This window comes from Colletes gigas, unplaced genomic scaffold, assembly GCF_013123115.1.
Source record: "Colletes gigas isolate AHSC1104 unplaced genomic scaffold, ASM1312311v1 Colletes_gigas_Sc00022, whole genome shotgun sequence".
Classification (NCBI taxonomy): Eukaryota; Metazoa; Arthropoda; class Insecta; order Hymenoptera; family Colletidae; genus Colletes; species Colletes gigas.
In genome coordinates, this window is record NW_025106651.1 from 1,738,706 (window position 1) to 1,757,202 (window position 18,497).

The 18,497-nt window shown below is 42.3% G+C and overlaps 1 protein-coding gene across 1 annotated transcript; it reads left to right on the plus strand.

Moving 5' to 3' along the window:
* The first annotated feature begins 5,613 nt into the window (after nucleotides 1-5,613).
* Nucleotides 5,614-18,477, plus strand: LOC122401147. The gene is made up of 5 exons (XM_043403106.1): nucleotides 5,614-5,685; nucleotides 17,294-17,422; nucleotides 17,746-17,933; nucleotides 18,094-18,201; nucleotides 18,339-18,477. The coding sequence occupies exons 1-5, from the start codon at nucleotides 5,614-5,616 to the stop codon at nucleotides 18,475-18,477; spliced, it is 636 nt and encodes a 211-aa protein (XP_043259041.1).
* Nucleotides 18,478-18,497: the final 20 nt, after the last annotated feature.

Below are 18,497 nucleotides of genomic sequence, written 5' to 3' on the forward strand. Positions count from 1 at the left end.
TTCTTCATTTTATTCGAAACCTTCGCGTTATTGTAAACGTCGCATCGTTGAGTTTAAAATATTCCGAGTTTAACGTCGCGTCGACAAGTAGAATACTCCCTGTCATCGATCAGACATCTCTAAACGTAGCTTACATTCGCGTAAAGTAACTCGACGCGGTGCTTTGAATTAACGTCTTTTAATTAGCAGCTGATTGCCTTTGGCCCTGGCAACGTTCAGTTTACAACGAAAGACGTATGTATAGTAATGCGCGGTACGATACCTGTTCTGCCTCATGAAGGAACATAACGCTACGCGAATGCCTCGTAACTTTTCGAACTTCCAAGATGCTACGCGAACGACGATATTCGCGAGATACTGGCGCGCGTTGCTACGTTTTGGGTAATTGGATGGGGTTACCTATCAGAGGGGTGTGTGGTAGAAGGTAGAACACAAGACAAGAGAGTGCAGGGGACTGGATAAGGGTTGCTTGATACAAGGGGGTTTGCTTTTCGTAACGTGGCATCCGGCGACAATAACAATTCTTTGTAATGTTGTTACAGCGAGTAACAGTATATTCTTGCTGTAAATAGGATTAGGTCGCGCGGCGGAGCGAACGTTATCCGAAATCGGGAAAACTGTTTCTAGCAGGCAGCTGCAGACGTTCGCGAGCAAAGTCGGCTTTGCCAGCGTCGCGCGGTTTGCTGATTTGCATCACTGCCGGCATTGTGGTTTATACATCCCCGAGAGCCATACGACGACGGGCAAGGATTGTTAGCAGCGACGAGCGACTGTAAACTTACCGTCGTTTAGCTCGGGTAAATGGATCTATTCGTCGTACAAATTAAGGATGTACACCGTTGGCCATAAGTACACGCGTCCGCAAAATGAAATCGCTAAATTTTGTATCGACAATCCGCTGTCGCGAGAATAAATCATACGATTAGATACGCTTTGAAGTGTTCTGTTGAAAAAGTCGTTATTTTTATGACTTTTCCCTCGTTTAAACGGTTGCCTGAAACGGTGTTTCTTCGTTCGATTTTCCCGGCCAGGATTTTCAGGACGCGTCGTGGCTCGCCGATGGCATTTCCGCGTCGTCACGGGGCGTCGCTGGCGACGATGAAATGAAAAATCGTTGTATGCCCTCGAACTGCGGGGGCGGTCAGCGCTCGCGAGCCTCGCGGCTGTTACAGCTTGAGAAATTGATTTTGAATTTATTTGAGCCTCCCTCGAGAACGAATGATACAGTGGATACGCACAGACCGGGAGCAGGGAATCCGATACGTTTGGGTATTACTGGCTTTTTTAATACATAGAATTTCACTTTTGGTTAACTGAAACGTCGAACGCGATAGCAACAATTTTGCAGATATCGTAAAAGGGACTTACACTTTCAAAGCATACAATTGATAAACTTGTATTTACATTTTGAAGAAAAATAAATATTTTAACTGCTGACTGCCTCATTCTATTTTTTCATCAATATACGTTACCCTGATTTGCACTCGTTATTTATTATTTACCCGTAGCACCGAGGAAAAAGTCGTCACCTACGAGTGGAGCTCGTTAGCTTGTTGATATTAAAAAATGGCACGGACTTGTTGGTCGTATATCGTATTTTTCTTTGAAAAAAAAAAAAACTGCAAATATTGCACATTTTTCAACCCGATACGCGAGGAAACCCCCTTAACTTCCGTTAATAATTCCTCCTATCGCACGTGCTCCTGTCTTCTGTGCCGTTCGATGTTCACAGTTCCGCGATAAAGCGTGCGTGTATCCCACTCCGACAGTTTTAAAGCGGAAAGTGTAGAATAGAGGAAAAGCAGCCCCCGTACACGGTCAGGCAGAATTTACTCTGTATGCGGGGTAGTTGGGTAAGTTGTGCGACGCCCCATAACTGGCCAGTGAAGTAGAATAAGGACCATGAGGTACGTTGGCAAGTAGAATAGCATCGTAGGTGGTCCGATACCGTAGCACCTGACCTCCCACGGAGGAAATATTTAACGTTCGTAGACGGTCATTCGAGTGAAATGCGACCAGCGTGTAATCGGACAAGTTACGCTATCCTTCACACGTTATAAATGAAGTTTCAACGTACCCTATACGGTACTACGATGTCAAACGCGTTTTTCTCTGGCAAACAGAAATGTCGCGAGCGCCTCGTCAGACGTGGAGAAAATGATAGATGATCTAACAAACCTTCCAAATATCTAGTTAAACGTAAACCAATGTATTTTTCAAAGTAAAGCCAATAAAGTATATTTTTGGGATGCTTATCATCGATATGTAATTTATCTCGATTTTCTCGAGAATCCTGGCACCGTGGTCTAATTTTATTTCCTCCGGGGAACTCAAGACTCCCCCGCGGTACTACGATACAAGAATTATGCACAACATTGCTATGTGAAACATCATAAAATTCTGTGCTTCAATTTACTCGATACTGTTCCTTTTGTTCGACCGCAAGGCAAAACCGAGAAAAGCGTACCGTTCTTACCACCGTCAGTATTTTAATATTTCTGTTTCTAAAGTGATAACACACGTAAGTTTGTTTACATGCACCGTTTCGCGATAATGATACTGCAATGTTCGAAAGATATTTAAGGAACGAACCTTTGGCAGTAAATCATTGGTGTTTCTACAGCGTCCACTGTATTCTTGGCTCGACAAACTATAAGATTGTACGGTAAAAATAGTAATAATCAATGCGAGAACTATGTGAGAATGATTTACTCGGAGGAAACTGGGACGTTCATCGAAAGTAGAGTCGGAACGCGGAATTAGCCGATTTTCTTGTCTCGACGGCCGAATAAAATTCAGAAACAGCGAACAGATATCGATTCCACGACGGTGACACCGCCCCAGTTCGCGGGCCAAGCCGGGCGTGGTATAGGCCGCTTATAACAACCCTCTTTTCCACGACACTACCGATTCCGTACGGTTAACCACAATTCCCTCGGGTGAAAGAAGCAAGAGCTACTTCTCTGCCCGTCACTCCTCGCTTTTTCCGTCGACAGGCTTTTCAGTGACACCGGTATCGGAAGACGCTGGTTTCTATGCATAAGACGCTCCCCAGAAGCGCATCTTCGAAATTACGAGATTACGCCTTGTTGCTGAACAACATGATACCCTTTCCGAAAGTAACAGCCCGCGACACACGGGTGAACAGTGTGGATTTCTTGGTGGGTCAATGCGGTTGACCGAAGTGGTTTTGTTCAGGGTAGGTACAGCGAGGAGGTTTATGATACGAACGTGACTTCTCCGCTATTTTTGAGGATTAGGCCTTCGAGACAGTTTTACTTGACGAATTAGGATACGATCATTAAGGAACCTTCAAACTCCATACGGGACTTGGAATCCTTGAAGCTCTTCCTTGCCTCAATAGCGATTGACGTATCGTAAACCCGCGGTAGCGCGCAGCTGCAGACCACCGGGTTCTTGGGGGCTTTGGCTTTTCCCAAATTGTTTACTTAAAAAGGGGCAACGTTTCACCCTTGCATGGTGTACCTGGACACTGGACAGCAGGATGGGCAGGAATGTTGCAAAAGGCAAGAAACGCCCTGTCAAGGTGACGGCGTGGAGGATTGGCTTGACCAATCCCCACACCGGTTAGCGCTATGCGTTTTGGTCACTTTGGTAGGGAGAGCCGAGGTTAGGTTAAGGGTAGCATTAGGTTTTGGAATTAGATTCGTTTGATCGAGCCCTACAACCTCGAGTCGATTCTCCACAAATCTAGAAATATTCTTGTGCAATTAAAAAGAGCAACGGGCTTCAAGGTTATCGGTTTCTCCCAAACACCAGTTTGGGTGGTCCTTCGAGCACAAAGGGTAAAGGAACACAGTAAGGAGCTGCGTAATACGCATTGTCCGCGCAGTATAGCAACTGGGCATAATGCTTCGCGGCCGAACGAGACTTGGAATCCGGACAGCGGGGTGGGCGGGAATGTTGCAAAAGGCAAGAAACGCCCTGTCAAGGTGACGACGTGGAGGATTGGCTAGACCAATCCTCCCACTGGTTAGCGCTACGCTTTTTCGTCACTTTGGTAAGGAGAGCCGAGGTTAGGTTAAGGGTAGCATTAGGTTTTGGGATGCCACGCACCCGTTTGGTTGTCCAGGCGGCAGGGGAGGTGAACCCCTACGTGGCGCGTCCCCAGGTGGCGGATAGGTGCAGCCGCTGGGATGGGATGCAGGGATGAGGTCATCAGCCTGAGAAGGCTGGTGGCCGCATCCTTGCAATGGCATCCCGGAGGTTGGAGTGAAAGCTCCCATGGCCCAAACACCGATATGAATGTGTTGCACGTGTGAATGTGTGTGTGAGTGGACTGGGGCATGGGATATTTGCCGCAGGTTTTACCTAAGGCCGCAGGTTGGCCAGTTGGCAGCGGGTAAGTCCTGTGGCCAACGTGACCATGCGGCCAGCGGCTTAGTCCCATGTCATAGGGCCGTGGGCGCTGGTGACGAGGCGCCTACGGTTGAGTGGAAATGCGGTGGGAGGAGTGTCTCTCACCGGGAGGGGCCTGAAAAGCCACGGCGCGGCGGGGGACTCTGTGATGGCTCACTAGAGTTCCCGGTCCCTCGCCAGGCGCCTGAGGATGGTCACCGTGGAGTTTTAGCCGGTAAGAGTCCGGCACTAACCGCCGGCCCTCCCATCGGGTGGGTCCGCGGGTGTCCATGAGGATTTCCCCACGTACAAAAAAAAAAGCATTAGGTTTTGGGAACAGATTAATTTTGACAGAGTTACGCCTTCACATTTAGTCTCCGCAAGAATTCATTCCTGCGTAACAGAAGCATCGTCTTCTGTGAGTAAAGGACAAGATTATCGAGTTTTTCCCCAAACACCAGTTTGGGTGGTCCTTCCAGCACAAGGTCAAGGATATAAGGTTAAGGAGCACAGAATGGCTGTGCAATAAGCAACGACCACGAGCAACATTTGAAACATTCGACTACTTGTTCGTGGTCGAAACAGATTTGGCAAAGGAATGCCCCGGATTAGAACCTTAGATCGATTTCTTTTTTAACTATTCGAATTAAAAAAATCAAATTGCCTCTTTGACAGTTTGACAGAAATGATATTTCTTCTTCGAGCAGGTGTTCAAACATTCCAGTGTGAACATCGTGCTTAATTTGTTACAATAATTTTACTCATACACGGTCTGGAAGACGCCAGATAGTCGAATGCAACGTTGGATTCACTATTCAAGCGAATTTCGTCTGCGGACCGATGTGATCGGAAAGTAATACGCCGCGAGACCAACTTTCATTCGACTTAATTTTTAGTTGGCGTCGGTCCAGAACTGCCAATTACTGCAAAGCCCACTGGTTAGCAATTTTACACTTCAAAGCGACGTTTGTAGATTTACTTCCATCGGTAAAATAGCATCCGACGTCGCTGAACTATGCTTTTTGTTCGAGTGGTCTACAAAATACGTTCGATTCGATCTCGTAAAAATTAGAAAACTATTATGAATTGCTTCTCTAAGAGCTCCATCCTTTCCGAAAGCTTCCAGCGAGCTTCCTACATTTTTTTGTTAAGATAAAAGAATCTTTGTTAAACTATTTTTGCGAGAGAATCGCGGGAAGTGTAACCTCGGGGACAGCTACCGACGCCTGATCGATATCAGAATCAACTTACAGGATGACGAGCTCTCCAGAGACAGCCAGTCCCGCAGGAACCAGGCTGATCGACAGATCATATTGCGGATCCGCGGTGAGTGCATCGCGTGTCTCTTTCGCTTCAACGTTATCCAACCGATGAAAACACGACGAAACTGAAATCGTCTGCCGACGAGACTCGGCATATTAACAACATGTAAGTGGATTCTGTTGGGTTTGGTGATTCCAGGAGAAACTACCGAACGATTCTGAAGCGAATCGACGATCGACGTCGTCTGATTATCGAATGTAAAATTCGATCGGGACAAGGGCTCAAACGAAGAACGTAGTCGCGACCAAAGATACCTCTGTCCTATCCTCTGCCGAAATAATGAAACTCGGTTCGCTAGCTGTTTTAATATAAAGAATATTTCCCTTCCTTTTTCTTCCCGCTAATGGAGAAACTTTCCTCCGCAGATTTTCATCGAATACCGGTTCAAACGAGCGCCGTTAAAAAAGTTACGGGCATCACTGGTTGCTCCGGCGAAAGTTCGAGACGAAAAGTTCAACCGCATAAAAGTGGTTACTGCATCGAGTCGAGGCACCATCGAGAGTCATCGTCGCAGAAATGCTTACAGTCTGTACACACTCGAATCGAATTCTGTGTACCCTGCGGGAATATTTTCGTGGCTCGCGACACTGCTTATCACTATTTGAGAGCTAATATGCTTATGTATCGTACACGATGATGCAATTCGTATCTGTCTCGAACGCGACGGTAAACGCATAGCAAGCAATTATACCGTAGCTCGTGAAATTGATCGCTTGGTAGCATAGCTTCCAGTTTCTAGTATTCTTGGAATAATGATTTCTTGGTACAGTTAACATTTCAACGATCGAATTGTTTGCTGCAATGCACAGTTAGTGCTTCTGTTATAATACTGCGTAGAAAATTATTAACTATGAAGCCTCCAGCTCTGTAATCCGTATACATTCTTCCCGTATAAACAACCCTCAATATTGCCGCAGTATTTGGATCCACCTAACAGCATACACGTTCCCAAACGCTTGCATATTGCCGGTTGCATTCGCTAATATTCGATCAGCCACATTACGTATAATGGACGCAACGTGACCGTCGTACGAGAACACGGTGCAGTCATTGGGAACGTTTAGGGCCGTTATATATGAGCGTGTACGTCGTCGTTTTGTTACCAAGCGTTTCGTGGGTGTCTTCGAAGACCGCAGAGTTCAGAAAATTTTATTTCAAATCGATACCGTAGTTAGATACCTGAGAAAACTATTATTTAGGAAACAATGCTGGCTAATAATTACACAAACATCCTACGTACAAATTTAAATTAATTTTAAATTAAATGAACAATTTATAATCCAGTTTTATCGCACACCAAACTAAAGTTTGACTATCTGTTGTCTTGTTATTCTTATCAACACAAAACCTACCGCGACCGGTTAAATGACCGTTTTTAAAATTTCGTTTAGAATTTTTAACACACAATATTATTTTAGCGCCATCTAACCTCACGACTTCTCTTATAGTATACGTACAAAAAATTTTACAATATTCACTTCTATTCTTATTATTTGTTTTCTGAGAAAAATATGTAGTCTGTCTTGCCTACCACGACGTTGATTTATATTTGAACTGGACAAAATTTGGTGCCAAATTCTGGTTAGCTTCCGATGTAAATAGGAAATATGTGTATAGCAAAGACGAAAGGAGAGAATCTACAGTTTCCACTGTCTTAGAATAGTCTAACAACGCGTATTAAAAATAGTTAAAATTTAGACGCGTGCAGTTTCGAAACTACTCATGTTTTCTGCATAACTGAGCCATCGTTGGAAGCAGTAAACCTTCCCCTTTAAAATGGTTTTTGGTTTTTGTCGATCCGACTTTCCGTTTTCGAGATATCATAATTTATGTAAAACATGATTTTTAAAATTTCACTGTCTCTCGCTTCCCGTCTCAGAAAAGGCTATTAACGCGTATTAAAAATACTAAAACTTTAGACGTGTGCAGTTCCGAAACTATTAGTGTTTTATTTATAAATGAGGCATCGTTGGTAGCGGTAAACCTTCCTCTTTGAAATGGCTTTTGGTTTTTGACGATCGGACTTTTCGTTTCGGAGATATCGTAATTTATGTAAATGGTAATTTTTTTAATTCGACTATCTCTGTCTCCGTCTAACGCGTCGGACCTCCTTCTCACACGTTGACCCACTAACCGAGTGACCGAGCGACGTCACGTTTACTATTTACTACGAGCACGTGCGGTCAACGACCCTGACAAGGCCGTAGTAAGAAAGTAAACAAACGCTTCGGACCCTTATATCTCCGAAACTAGCCACCGCATCGACTTGAAATTAAAATCGCTATATCTCCGGAACTAATAAAGCTATCGACTTGTTCAAACGCTCGTTTTAAAGGGCATTTAATCCTCTATACCTAATGATGATAACTCCTACTATAATTATTGCTATCTTCTATGTTTATTTTGAAATTTTCTTTGACGCTACATACCTAAAGAAGTTTCAGCAATAAAACTGGACCATAAATTGTTTATTTAATTGAAAATGAATTTAAATACAGGATGTTTGCGTAATTACTAGCCAGCACTTTTTCTTAAACAGTTGTTTTCTCTAGAACTAACTACGGTATCGACTTGGAACAAAATTCGTTTTTAAGGGCGTTTTATCTCCTATCCGGTGAAAATTGAAAAATTTTTTAACACAAAAGAGATGGATATATTACGAATAAACACAAGGTTCTATACATATAATTCAAAAATTAGAAGTACGTTACCTCGTAAACGAGAAAAAGAAAGACTGGCCATTTAACCGGTCATGGTAGGAATGGGTATACATGAGATGCCGGTAGGTTTAGTGTTAATGTTCAAATTCTTCCAGATTTTTCGAAGCAATGTAACATGGTTAACAAAATCGAAATCCTTGTTTGTTTAGATTACTGTCTTAAATATTAGCCAATATTTTATTCAATGAAACAAGAGAAATGGAGCCTAATCTAAAATTGAATTTGACTCTATCTTTAGATAATTCTATATAGTTATGCACTGCTGCATTGTATAGCAATAATGGACAAACGAATTTTCGAGATCCTCCGTTCGAGACTTTGACCCTTTGAAAGCACCACTGAAATGCTCAGTAGGAAAACGCCGACGCAAACGTTCATGTGCCACGGCCCTAAACGGACGTATCACCACAAATTGCATACCAACGGAATGGAAGCGACCCCGTTACACCTCAGGCTCGTTCTTAGCGTTCGAGTACGGTTTCGAAACTCCGTTTAATCATCGAATCCGTACGATCGTCGTTCCGCCGTTGATTAAAAAGCTACGATCAGCTTTTCGTTCCATTATCGGCGCGAGCCTTCTATCCAAGGCACGCTCGACGTTACCCATAAGTAAATTTCAAATAATCAACCGAACGGCTGTCGCGAATCACAGTCAGGGCTAACATTAGTGGAGCGAAGGGTCTGTTTGATTATCTGCTCGCGGCTTGAACAATGGCCGACGGGAATGAGAACTTCAATCGCTTCTGAGTGCTCCGCAAAGTGACCTCGCGATAATCGATACTTTCGCGGGAATCTCGGAGAATTCGAGTGAAAATTCCTGCGACCCTATCCAGCAAGAACTTGGACTCCAAATTATCCGCCGTGACGTTCTTTAAAAACCAACACAGGTGTTCTGAACTTAGTTAGCGACGATATTTCTGATACTATTATGAACAGCGATTTTCTACCGTACGTACTATTAGACAAGTATGAATAGGGGTAAGTACATACAGGGTGTTCGGCCATCCCAGAGAAAAATTTTAATGCGGGATTCTAGAGGCCAAAATAAGACGAAAATCAAGAATATCCATTTGTTGATAGTGGCTTCGTTAAAAAGTTATTAACAATTAAATTCAAAAATTTCAAATCGTTCTAAAAAAATTATCTTCGGCTGCGGGGATCAATTACAATCAGTTTTTGTCATTACACATACCCCCAAAATCCTACGCACTTTCGAGAAAAAAATTCCTTACCGAAAATCTAATTAGGTGCCTTTCGACGAAAAAAAAAATTTCAAATCGTTCGGGAAAAATTATTTTCGGTTGCGGGTGTCAATTACAATCATTTTTGGTGAACAGACATACCCCCGAAATTTTGCGCATTTTCGAGAAAAAAATTCAGTACGGGCGAAACTTTAAACATTAATAACTTGTTAACAAAGCCTCCATCAACAAATTGGTATTCTTGATTTTCGTCTTATTTTGACCTCTAGAGTCCCCCATTAAAATTTTTCCCAGGGTTGGCCGAACACCCTGTATATTTTTATATAAGAACGCGGTATAGGACGTTTAAAAAAAAAGGTTCCACTGTATTCGCCCGTTACATCACAGTTATGTAACCATGAAAAATTTTTCAACGAGCATATTCGTGTGAAAATAAATTATTCTGAATTAGAAATCGGGCGGTTAACATAATGGCCGGTTGAATAGGATTTCTGAGCGTTATACAGTGGCTCGATGCAAAGAACTAGCGTTTCGCATAGCGGACCCAGGCGAGTTAAAAGCGGATTCGAGCTTTGTCGGTGGCTCGAAGCGTGAATGAATAATCAAACAGAGCTGGATGATAACGCGCCAGCCCTTTTGTCCTCGTCGAGACAGATTATTAAACCCTTAAGCGGCTGCAACGTTGGATACGGGGGTGTATACGGGGGGCTGGCTGGGATTATTTGCGGAAAACAACGAGAAAGTCCAAGGAAGCGAGTAAATTGTTTATCGGACCCCTTTTTTCTCTAGCCATTGTTGGAGGGTTTGTTCCGGCCAGGGTGCCCGATGCTACTGATCCTTCGAGGTCTGACGATGGGAAACTATGGTTATTTTATTAGCAAACTCGGCATTTCTGATACTGGCGCCCGCGAACGTGTTGGTAGACGCGAATATTCGGAAGAAAGAGAAGCTAATACATATAGGGGTTTCCAGTATGAACGACAGAACTTTCGATCGCCATAGCCGCCAAGTTTGTTAGTAGCGTGACATTTGTATTCAGTAGTGTGTTACTAAAATTTTATTATTATAAACGAAAAGATTTACGTATTTGCAAAAAGAGAATTATTTTCAGAGAAAAGAAAGACGATAATTGTGTCGCTTAATTCACTATATGGGGACTGTTTAATCGTCGCGTCGAGTAGATTGTATACCAATTTTAATCATTTATGTAAGACAAGCAGATTTATATGTTTCCAAGGAACACGGTTAACTTTATAATTATCGCTTTTAACTGGTGTAATTCTCTCCGACGCGCTTTTAGTTCCTGCCACGTTACCCCGGAGCAATTCATTTTCTTTTAATTTTTCCTCTAAACGTAGGGAAATAGTCAAGTATGGACACAAAAGTTTAATCCTTTATAATGCCGGAAGTGGCAGGAGATGGCGAAACGTGTTTCGTACTTTAAATAACGCTCGAAAGAAAATGCTGCTCCGTATCGTAAGCCAGCGATGTTGAAAATTAAACTTTAGTTTCTTTTTATGCAACGTTCATCGATGGTGGAAGGTATATTCCAATCCGAACAAAATATGGCATTGCTGATTCAATCTCATAGACATCAACGTCAATCATGGTTAATCTCTGGAAGGATATTTTAAAATGTATCGTTTAAGGAAGACCAGAAACCATTTAAGTATAAAAGTGAACCGCTTCTAACGATATCATTGGTTAATACCTTTTCTTCTCACTAATTAGTCGGATAAGAAACGTTACTCGGGCTGATCGTTTGCCACTGAGCTTCTTCCCAACGAGACCAGTTATCGAGCGGATTTCGCAATTACATTTAGTAATTTCAGGGAGATAATTTAATTCTTAGGTTACATCGACTACACTCGCTTTACAGCTGCTCTCTGTTACCTCTGTCTTCCAACGCAGAATCTCAACGGCAAACAAAAGGATCATATCCGTTTCCGTAGATCCTAACTCGTGACATCCCCGTAGAGACATATATTCGGTGTGTACACTGGCATACCTTACAAGTGCTGCATAATTCCGTTGTGTGCCAGTCAACCGAAACTAGTCGCTTTATTTAATTAGAAGCCCCGGAAACACTTTCAACGTTCCTGAGAATGATGCGTCCCGTTCGTAATTAGCACATGATTTAAGCTAATTCTCGTAACTGTGACATTCACAAATCCATCGTACCTTCCATCCTCTTCGTCGTATATATTTTGCAAGCTCTCTCAAACACTGCTATATTTTTCTAAAAATATTAGATTCCTGATTTTCCTCAAATGCATTTTGATATACAGTACAATCTCGATTATCCGCCATATTCAGGACTAGGGCAATGCTGCAAAATCAAATATGCCGGGTAATTGGACTATACCTACATATAAAGTTATAAGAACGAGGAATTAGACCATTTTTATGGGGTTTTTCTCATTTCACGGGTTTAAGGAACAACTTTTCAAATATTCTTAGAATCTCTAAATATTCTTCACCAAAATACGCGTTGTTTGCATTTTCAAAAATTAAAATCGTCCAATCCGTTCAGAACCTACGGCGTTTTAAACATACGTATGAAATTTCAGGGAAACATATCAATGTATGGTCAGACATTACATTTTCGGTAAGGAATTTTTTTTCTCGAAAGTACGTAGGATTTCGGGGGTATGTCTATTCACCAAAAATGATTATAATTGACTCCAGCAACCGAAAATCATTTTTTTAGAACGATTTGAAATTCTTTAATTTTGTCAAAAAACTTCACACCTTCTCGAATTTTTTTCTCGGCAGTGGATAAAATTTCGGGGGTATGTCTATTGACCGAAAATGGTTGTACTTGACCCTAGAATATAAAAATAATTTTTTCAAACCGATTTGAAATTTGTTAATTTTGTCAAAAACATTTGTCCACCTATTCGAATTTTTTTCTCGAAACTGAGTAGGATTTCGAGGGTATGACTGTTGACCAAAAATGCTTGCAATTGACCCCTGCACCTATAAATAATTTTTCTAAAATGATTTGAATCTTTTCAATTTCACCAAAAAATTTAGGCACCTCGATTATTCTTAAAAATTCGTTTTTGATTTTTAGTAATTTTGTTTTACGTTCTACAGAAAAGTTGTTTAATACTTTTTTGTAGGTGCCCATGAGCTCTACTTCAGAAAAAAGATTCATTCAAATATATTCACTATTCTAGGAGTTATAGCCCTTTGAAAATTGAACCATTTTTAGGGGGGTTTTCTTACCTTACGGTCAGGGAACAACTTTCCGAATATTTTTGAAAATTTCCACACATTTTCCATCAAAATACGCATAGTTTGCTTTTTTAAACATTAAAATCCTTCAATCCGTTTAGAAGTTACGACGTTTTAAAGATACGCAAAAAATTCTGGAGTGACATTTCTGGCCCGAAATTATATTTTCGATAAAGAATTTTTTTCTCGAAAATGGTTAGGATTTCGGCGGTATGTCTATTGACCAAAAATGATTGTAATTAACCACTGCAACCGAAAATAAGTTTTTTAGAACGATTTGAAAAATTTTTTTTCACCGAAAAATTTCAACACCTATAAATTTTTTCTCGTAACTGCGTAGGGTTTCGAGGGTACGTCTATTCACCAAAAATGATTCTAATTGACTCCCGCGGCTAAAAATATTTTTTCGAGAACGATTAGAAATTTTTTAACTTAAATACTTGTTCTTTTCCGAAACGTTTTATATCCTCCAACAGAAACAAATGGATGTCAGTCGTCGGTGGTTTTAGTACTAAGATGCAAGTTGGCTTTGAATTGGTCAGGATGTGCTTCTGGTATGTCTAATTAATAGTTCGACCATCTATGGCAGTCTTCCATAGCGTTTCGCCCAAAGAACTTTAATCCAAGTGTCCACGATACGGTGTTGAACGAAGTCGAGAAATGGTTCGTCTTCGAAAATTTTGACCACGACGCTCGATGACGGTGGCGAAATGGTCGCAGTTCAAATTGGATGGGCGGGGCTGAAGGTCCTGGATACTAACCATCAGCCGCCATCTGCTAACCGTCGGTCGAACAATCCTGGAAACTGCCGCTCGTGCAGTGGGGCCTGGAATCGTTTCGCGTTCCAGACGCCCGGAACGAAATTCTAGGGATTCTCCTTTTCCTTCAGGAATCCTCGACGATTTCTGTATCTGCGTCTTAATTAATAGCCTTTGTTTCTCCTTTGCTCTGTTCTGACCCACGTCCAGGATCGCGAGGGAAGTTACATGATCGACGAAAACGTGGGAAACAGTTCAGACGTTTACCGAAATTTTGAATAGAAACATTCTTAAAAGCTGGCCAGTGATTTCAAGAATTTAATCACGACGAAGGATACAGTTTTTGATCCGCGCACGCCACTGTTTAGAATTTGTTGTTTTGAAGGTGATCTTCCAAAATGCATACTTTCTTCATTGACAAAGCAGTAACAGGTTGAAAGTTGGCCAGTGCGATATAAAAACTATCTTCAGGCATTTTTTACTTCCCATCTCATTCCTCGTTTCCATCATAGCTACTCGTCTGTGAGAAGGAAGCGACTAACCGTGTAGCTGGCCGGTTGCCATCCTCCGGTGATCCGGTTCAAGAGAAAAATGCTTCTGCTCCGATAGAGTGAGTGGCAATGGACATCTGTCCATTGAAATCCCCTACTCAGGGTCCCTTTCTGTGATCAGAAATTCTAAGTCGTGTCCACGTTTGTGTCCACGTAGCAACAGGGTACCATGAGTGTTGCATCGTGTGTCGATCCATTGGTACGTCGAGGCTCTATTCTATCCATACTGCCATGATCCGTAGATCACGAGCATTGTTATCTACCCCCCAGCCGCTCCACGCCTGAGGGTAAAGACCAAGAACTGCTAGCCCTCTCAACATCCTTCGTATCATCGAGGAAAGGTAGTTGAACGACCTAATCTTCACTCCGAGCGCTACAGCACGTAAGGACGTTTCCTCTTGGGTCTTTTCTATTTGGTTTGGGTCTATAATACTCCAAGAGCTCGACCAGGGACGCGATCAGCGAGGAATAGGGATCCCGTTTCGAGGGTGTCAATCATTTCCGTCTTGAATCGGACTTACTGAAATTAGAGTCAATCGAGTTAACGCGCCCGCTACCGCCGCGAGGCTCTACAAACACGGCACCCATGGGACGAAGGATTAGAATACGCCCCAATCAACGCGTTCGCTCACCACACTTGACTACGGATCGCCGGTACGATACCGGATTCTAAGCCCTTAAGCATCCACTATGGTCGTGCACGAAGCCTTTCTATACACTGCTGCAACGACGCACGAGTTGGCGTAGTCGGAATTCCCATGGCTGGTCTATGCCCTGTCATAGTTACTATAGCGGCCTGACCCATGAATCGGTGAAACGGGACCTATCCCCGTCGTTTACAGGCTTCAGGAATAGCGAACAAAATGAGCACGGCACGTTCAACCATCGCTAACCCCTACGGTATTCTCTCGCTTATTGAGTAAATTTTATCCCCCTCAAGAAAACGTGAAATCATTCTCATCGCTATTTTTCCTGCTACAGTTAACGCTTCATCGCCAAGGGGTTGTAATCTTGATTTCTCTGTTGGTTAAGCTAGAAGAAACATATTTTTATTTAATTCTTTGATTTAAACTTTATGAAAATAAAGTTGACGCGGGTATAAATATTTGACACGAAATCGCAAAACCAATCTTGTAAGCCACAAAGTGGACACTGTGTGTGGTATCGGTGGCCGAGCGTCGCGACGTCGCTAATTTCCGCGCGTATCCTCCGCAGTGGCCGCAGAACAGAACTTTAAACCGACTACAGGCGAATCGAAGGCGTTGCAGAGAGGTCCACGACCGTTAAATTCATGCTAACGCTAATCAATGATGTATTTCCGGCAGCGTGTGCGAGCTTCCGCGAACAAGTTCGTTCTAAATATCTAACCCCCCGCGGCCGCTACAGAGGCCCGGAGGGGGAAAGGTTTCGCGTTATTATTCGACCGGGGGGTTAACGGCGAGACACGCGCAAAGTACCAGGGAATAATTCAACAAGTTCGCCATTATAACTGGAACGCGCTAAACAACGCAGAAACAGCCGCATTGTGATTCGATGATTAATTCAGTCTCGGGCTAATGCATACTGTGATCTGTACGGAACCGTGTGTTTGGACTATTTTAAACGATTCGCGGTTGATAAACGCGCTATCCATCCGTCGCCATTTCGATAAGTTTCCACTGACAATTTTTTTTCTGACACTCGACTGGCCAAAAGGAATGCAAAATACAATTAAATATCGATATTTTATCACCACAGACAACTATTAAAACATTATTTCTATGCAATATGTTTAGTCGTTCTTTGCCACTTGTTCTGACCACCGAGTACGTAAAAATCATTTATATTTTTAACGTTTGTCTCTCGTTGCTCTTCTTTCGTTCAAGTAAAACAGTGGCTGCCAAGGCGTAGATCGTTACGAATTTACATGTTTCCACTCTTTTTACACGTTGGTGCGAATGGCACCAGTTACGGCTCGTTAACACGGGCAATTATTAGCCCGCCGCAACCTTCCACTGGTCTTCGTTTTTTCGCGTAGGCGCGCAGTTTATAAATCGTTAAGACGCTCCTCTTAAGGCTGTGCACAGCGGCGTCTCGGAAAATGAGGCAAACAATTCCTGGCAACTCGTCGACTTTGATTCGTTAACGCGATGGCCTGCATTCCGGTAAAATTTCTCTTATAATAACTTCGTCTATCTTTGCTGTATAAAACGTATAGCTTTATCCTTGGTAATAACATGCCTTGACATTAAATCCCTGCGAATCTTCAGCGTTGATCGGGCTTTCCTCTTTTCTACCGTAACTCATTTCCCTTTGCTATTCTTATTTGATTCAACTGTCTGCTCGATCCAGTTCGGTGCTCTAACCACCATGTTGCTGTTCTGCTTTTCCACATTTGTGTCTTTTATATATCAGAGCCCCTTACTAAAGGATCTTTCTGTAAAATAAATAAATGAAATATAAAATTTACTGTAACGCGTCTAGGAACAAATTCAATTCAATTTCCTTGAACGCGCAAAATAGGGATTAGAGAAATTAATCTTCGAGATATCGCGAGCATAAAGCAATTTTACGGGGTTCTCGTGCCGAATCGACCGTACATCCTCGTAAAATAAGAAATAGTGATGCACAAAGAGCATAAAATTTCCGACAGATCTTAAGCACGTCGTGAGCGAAGCGAAGTGTCGCGCGTAAAACTTTTGATTTTCGTCGACCGCGCCGAATACTCCGTCAAACGTTTTTCCAAACGAAAATTCGGGGTACGCGAGAGACCAAGTAATTCCTGAACGTCGAGGAAATTACAAGGAAGATTTACGGCTCGGCGGAGCGGAAGCCGAAAGAAAATTTGACGACAGAAGCCCCATCGTTTGCGGACGCTTCGAGAGCGTTTCGTCGAACATGCATTAACGTAAAATTTTACATGAAATAAAATCCCCTCGGAGGAGCTAGAAATTTTCTTCTTTTTGTACTTGGTGGATGTTCATTTGATATAATAAATAATCCTAGACTAGACTTTTCAGGTTTTTAATCGCTTGAAAAAGCAATGCTCGGTTTTAATTGAAACCTCATGTATAGCTAGACACTATCAATGTTTTTTAACGTCTTATCTAGTTTTATTTTGGGCAAGAAAATAAATAAATAATTTGTGGAATTCTTTTCAGATGTTTAACTACGTCGTTTTAGCGTGCTGTTTTTGGCGGCTATCGAGCGTTTGGGGGATGAAAAACATCAGACACGGGGTTGCAAGGCATCTAAGATCGATTGGATTCCCCGAGGGTAGCGGCATGGGGGTAAAGTACCAAATAAATCGTTAATTTTTCATCGACTAACGGCCACCGTCTACCATTAACTCAATATTAACGTCGCGATGGTCTCCGTTCTTGGTAATATAGCGCCGGAAGGAAACGGAAAATTTCGTGTCTGAAAAATGAACAAGAATGTTCGCTTTAAAAGTGCACGGGACAATTCCCGCGTGGACAATTTTTTAAAAGGGCGGGCATCGTGCGGCGAAAACGAATCGTTGCATGGAAATCGTTTCACCGCGGTCGTTTCCGTAAGAAATCGTTGTTATTAAAAAAAAAAAAAGGGAAAAAAATTACCCTCACGTTCTCAGATATTCTTCGCCCTCGGAGTGCCCATTGATATTCCCAACAAATCGGTCCTATTTTCACTCTACTTCGAGGCGAATTATGGCGTGCCCGGGGAATGGAACTCCAGCTATTATTTGGACGAACCGTATTTGAGGAAACGCAGTCTGGATCGACGGATGTCGTACGACGTTCTCGTAAACAAATTGGAAAGGTGATGATCATTGTCGGTAATCGAAGATTTTATCAATTGAAAAGAATCGCGCGAGCTAAATTTGAAAGAATTCTCCCGTTGACTTTTTCGTCGCTAAACTTTGAACGCATTGCATCGAGAGGATTGAACAAATGTTTAAAATATCATAATACTTCGACAGTTTCGGTTATTCCGGGGAGAGTTGTCTACTAAAAATGATCTGCGAAGTCGCGAACTATCCTCTGTCCAACAACGGAGTTCTCGGCGATATTCTGCAAATTTTATTCACGTGAGTATACAAACACTAAATAAAGAAATGATTACAGCATTCACTGTAATATACTCATGGTATATAACTTTGTAAGCAATGTTTAAATGTTTTAAGTGTACCACGATTATAATATTATAAGATAATTTTCGTTACAGGCCATCATCTTCACAAAATGAGGGTCTTCCAAGCATGATTACCGAAGCTGAGTATAAGGAAGACTGCGATAACTACTATGAAAAATGTCCCCAAAGTCCATTAGCTCTGATAAGCAAAAATCTCAACCATAATATTTGAAGGGGACATGATATTAAACG

Excerpts from the sequence above, each read along its gene's own strand:
- LOC122401147 (XM_043403106.1), top strand. The coding sequence starts at position 5,614 with ATGACGAGCTCTCCAGAGACAGCCAGTCCCGCAGGAACCAGGCTGATC. Across the intron at positions 5,686-17,293 it reads GATCATATTGCGGATCCGCG|ATGTTTAACTACGTCGTTTT; the intron begins GTGAGTGCATCG and ends AATTCTTTTCAG. Across the intron at positions 17,423-17,745 it reads CCGAGGGTAGCGGCATGGGG|ATATTCTTCGCCCTCGGAGT; the intron begins GTAAAGTACCAA and ends TCACGTTCTCAG.